This window comes from Nanorana parkeri, unplaced genomic scaffold (assembly GCF_000935625.1).
Source record: "Nanorana parkeri isolate BGI_ZX_2015 unplaced genomic scaffold, ASM93562v1 scaffold60, whole genome shotgun sequence".
Lineage (NCBI taxonomy): Eukaryota > Metazoa > Chordata > Amphibia > Anura > Dicroglossidae > Nanorana > Nanorana parkeri.
In genome coordinates, this window is record NW_017306328.1 from 2,823,003 (window position 1) to 2,826,194 (window position 3,192).

The window sequence follows — 3,192 nt, forward strand, 5'->3', positions numbered from 1 at the left end:
CATCATACCCGTCCTCTGCACCCCATTCCACCATCATACCCGTCCTCCCTATTCCTGCATCATATCCGTTCTCTCCAATAACACCAGCTATAGAGGAATACATCAGATCCCAGCAATAATACATTATAGTATATTGTACTATTGCTGCGATTTGCTGAATTCCTCTATAGCTGCTGGTGTTCTGCACTGTGCCGCTTTATAATGTACTATATTGCACACCACACTTTTTATTTTTACTTCCACCGCTCCAAGCTTGCTCCTGTGATGGACTACAATCTCAATACAAACTAGTAGTCCATCACTGGAGACTTTTTTTTTTTTAAATCCGATTAATCGAACTTAATAATCGGCTAACTAATCGATTATGAAAATAATCGTTAGCTGCAGCTCTAGTAAAGTGCTAGTTTACTTCAGGTCCACTTGTCGATGATCCAGTTTAAATGTCTCTGAACACCTTAACGCATTCTTTGTCTCATAGTAACAGTAATTTTCTTTGTGGTTTTTAAGGAATTCACAAGTTCAGGATCAGCAAATGCCGAGACTAGTAAAGTCACTGGAAGCTTGGAAACAAAGTACAAATGGGCAGAATATGGTCTGACATTCACAGAGAAGTGGAATACAGATAACACACTGGGCACAGAAATTACAGTGGAAGATCAGGTCAGATTGAATATAGCAATTTTGCCAGATGTCTAAACTACATTCACAAATCTGTCTGTGACTGATAAATGCAACTGGCCTATTTCTTTTCCGTTCAGCTTGCAAAAGGACTGAAGTTGACCTTTGACTCTTCATTCTCTCCTAACACTGGGTAAGACCTAGCTGAGTTTCTTTGTCTACACAAGAACTGTTTGTTTGCTAATAAAGTCTGGTCGATAAAAGCATGGTGTGAGCAAGCCTAAAGAAGTTTTTTTGTCAAAATCTCGTAACGTACTCTGTTACAATACAACGTAAAAGTGACGCTGGCCATGCACCAGTAACATTGTATCGGCTTCTCTTTATTGGTTCTAGGGCCATTGTTTTCACTTGTTCTGCTATCTTCTGAGCTGTGTTTACCTTGTTTTTCATTACCAATAGAGCCTTTGTCAATGGCCTTAAGGCTCTGTTCACACCTAGGCGTAGCAAATATGCGCGTTTCGCGACGTGCGTTTTTACTGCGATTCACGGTAAAAAAAAACACGTATTTCCGAAGGCTACTCTGGCTGTATCCCAATGGAAACGCGCAACAAAAATGCCACAAAGAAGCTTATGTACCTTTTCAGGCGTAGGCCGTTTTGTAGCGCGTTCGGGACTGGCTGAAATACGGTAAGGTGTGAACCATACCCATAGAAAACAATGGGATTTTCATGTTTGAGCGTTTTGTAGAGCGTTCATAGAGCGTTGAACGCGCTACAAAACGTACAGGTATGAACCAGGCCTTAGGCTTGTGTCAATGGCATCAGTTTGATATGCTTCTAAAAATTCAGATTTCATTGATGGATGCATTTGACCTGTAAATCCTTGAAAACTATATGAAGTAAATTCCACTTTAGGGTGTGCCATTACCGAAAAGGGAAGGGGCTTTTAAGAAATACTATAACTCTCTTAATGTTAGAAATGTATACAAATTCATTTATTTAATATCGCATATTATAAAACATAATTGGGCGAAATTCTGCCCTACCAGGGCTTCTTCAGGGGAATGGGACCCCATATGTTTTAGTTTATTTCAATCCACACTCACTAGCTATCACTATTTGCACAGTATATTTAACAATATACTATAACAGGTCATTATATAACCTATCATAAGTCACAAAATAGGGTATTCAATTAATTTTTATATAATGTTTCACTTTTTCAGCTATGTCTGTACAATATCCCCTTGGTTCCTTTGCCCCTCCTTTTGATGGTGCTGTTTTTGCTGCCCTGACACGATCCCCCGTTGCGTGATTGCTTTCGCTTGAACTGAGGGGAAGGTATTCGGTTCCTCCTCATCCTCGCGTAGTGTTGACAACAGGCAATCCTTATGGATCCCTCCATGTAAGCGTTTGAATACTTATAGACGTTTCACTTCACATGCATGCATGTTTTATCTACACAAGTGCATTTTTAATTTGTCCTGCGTGGGTTCCTTCTCATTTAGGATATACATTCTCCCCTGAAGAAGCCCTGGTAGGGCGAAACATGTTGGAATCAGGAGAATGAATTACTTATGCGTTTTTTTTAGGGATGCACCGATACCGAGTATTTGCATGAGTACTCGTGCAAATACTCCAATACATAAAACGAGTACCTGTGCCGCGTCCGCCATCTTCAGGGACCCGAATCCGCCGCACACAGGACCTCCATCGCGTCTTCAATGAAGCAAGATGGCCGCGACCTCCTCTGTCATCTGCTCCATTCTGACCTCTTCTCCATTAGTGCCTGCATTCCGGTCCAGTGCGATCTGCAAAAATAGTGCTCACAGCATTTTTGCGGATCGCCCTGGACTGGAGGCGATCGCACTGTGGGCGAGGGGCCTGCCTGCGCAGCCTACGCCCCCTCCCGCCCCTGAATGCAGGTGTTTTTTCGTTGGTAGATCTCAATGAGCTCGTCATTTGAAAAGTAGATCTCCAGATGAAAAATAGTGGGCGCCCCTGATGTAGACTAACTAAGGCTTGTATCCGCCTAGTGGTGAAAATAGATGAGCACATGTCTAGACTGCAGACCAGAACAGTGTGGCACAGCTAAAGCCAGTTATACAGAATTTGATACAGCTGTGCCACACTATACACTGTGTTCTGGACATGTGCTCATCTATTTTCCCCACTATGGGGATACAAGCCTTAGTTAGCAATGGCATGATAAATATTCATTTCATTATTCAATGTCTTTTTTTTTAATATTATAAAGTGTTATAATATTAAAAAAAAGACATTGAATAATGAAATGAATATTTATCATGCCATTGCTAACTAAGGCTTGTATCCCCATAGTGGGGAAAATAGATGATAGGAAAAAAGGGGCAAAAACCCAGAGAACCAGACCCAAAATTAATTAGCCCCTTAATTGGGTATATTAATTATTTGATGACTCTCAAAAGAGAGAACAACCCCCAGCTGCTTAAACTAGACTCAAGAAAAAGAAGTGAGATGATCTGAGGGGATCAGCTCAAAGTACAGCTAGTAAGGAGGGTCGGAGAGTCAAAATATGATAGAAAATATTATACAT

General features: G+C 41.1%; 1 protein-coding gene across 1 annotated transcript in view; it reads left to right on the forward strand.

Moving 5' to 3' along the window:
- Positions 1 to 3,192, forward strand: part of LOC108804463 (voltage-dependent anion-selective channel protein 1) — a 105,959-nt gene that overhangs the window by 94,332 nt on the left and 8,435 nt on the right. Inside the window, exons 4-5 of the mRNA XM_018576219.1 lie at positions 508 to 660; positions 759 to 811. Coding sequence (XP_018431721.1) covers positions 508 to 660; positions 759 to 811 — 206 coding nt within the window. The remainder of the gene's footprint in view (positions 1 to 507; positions 661 to 758; positions 812 to 3,192) is intronic.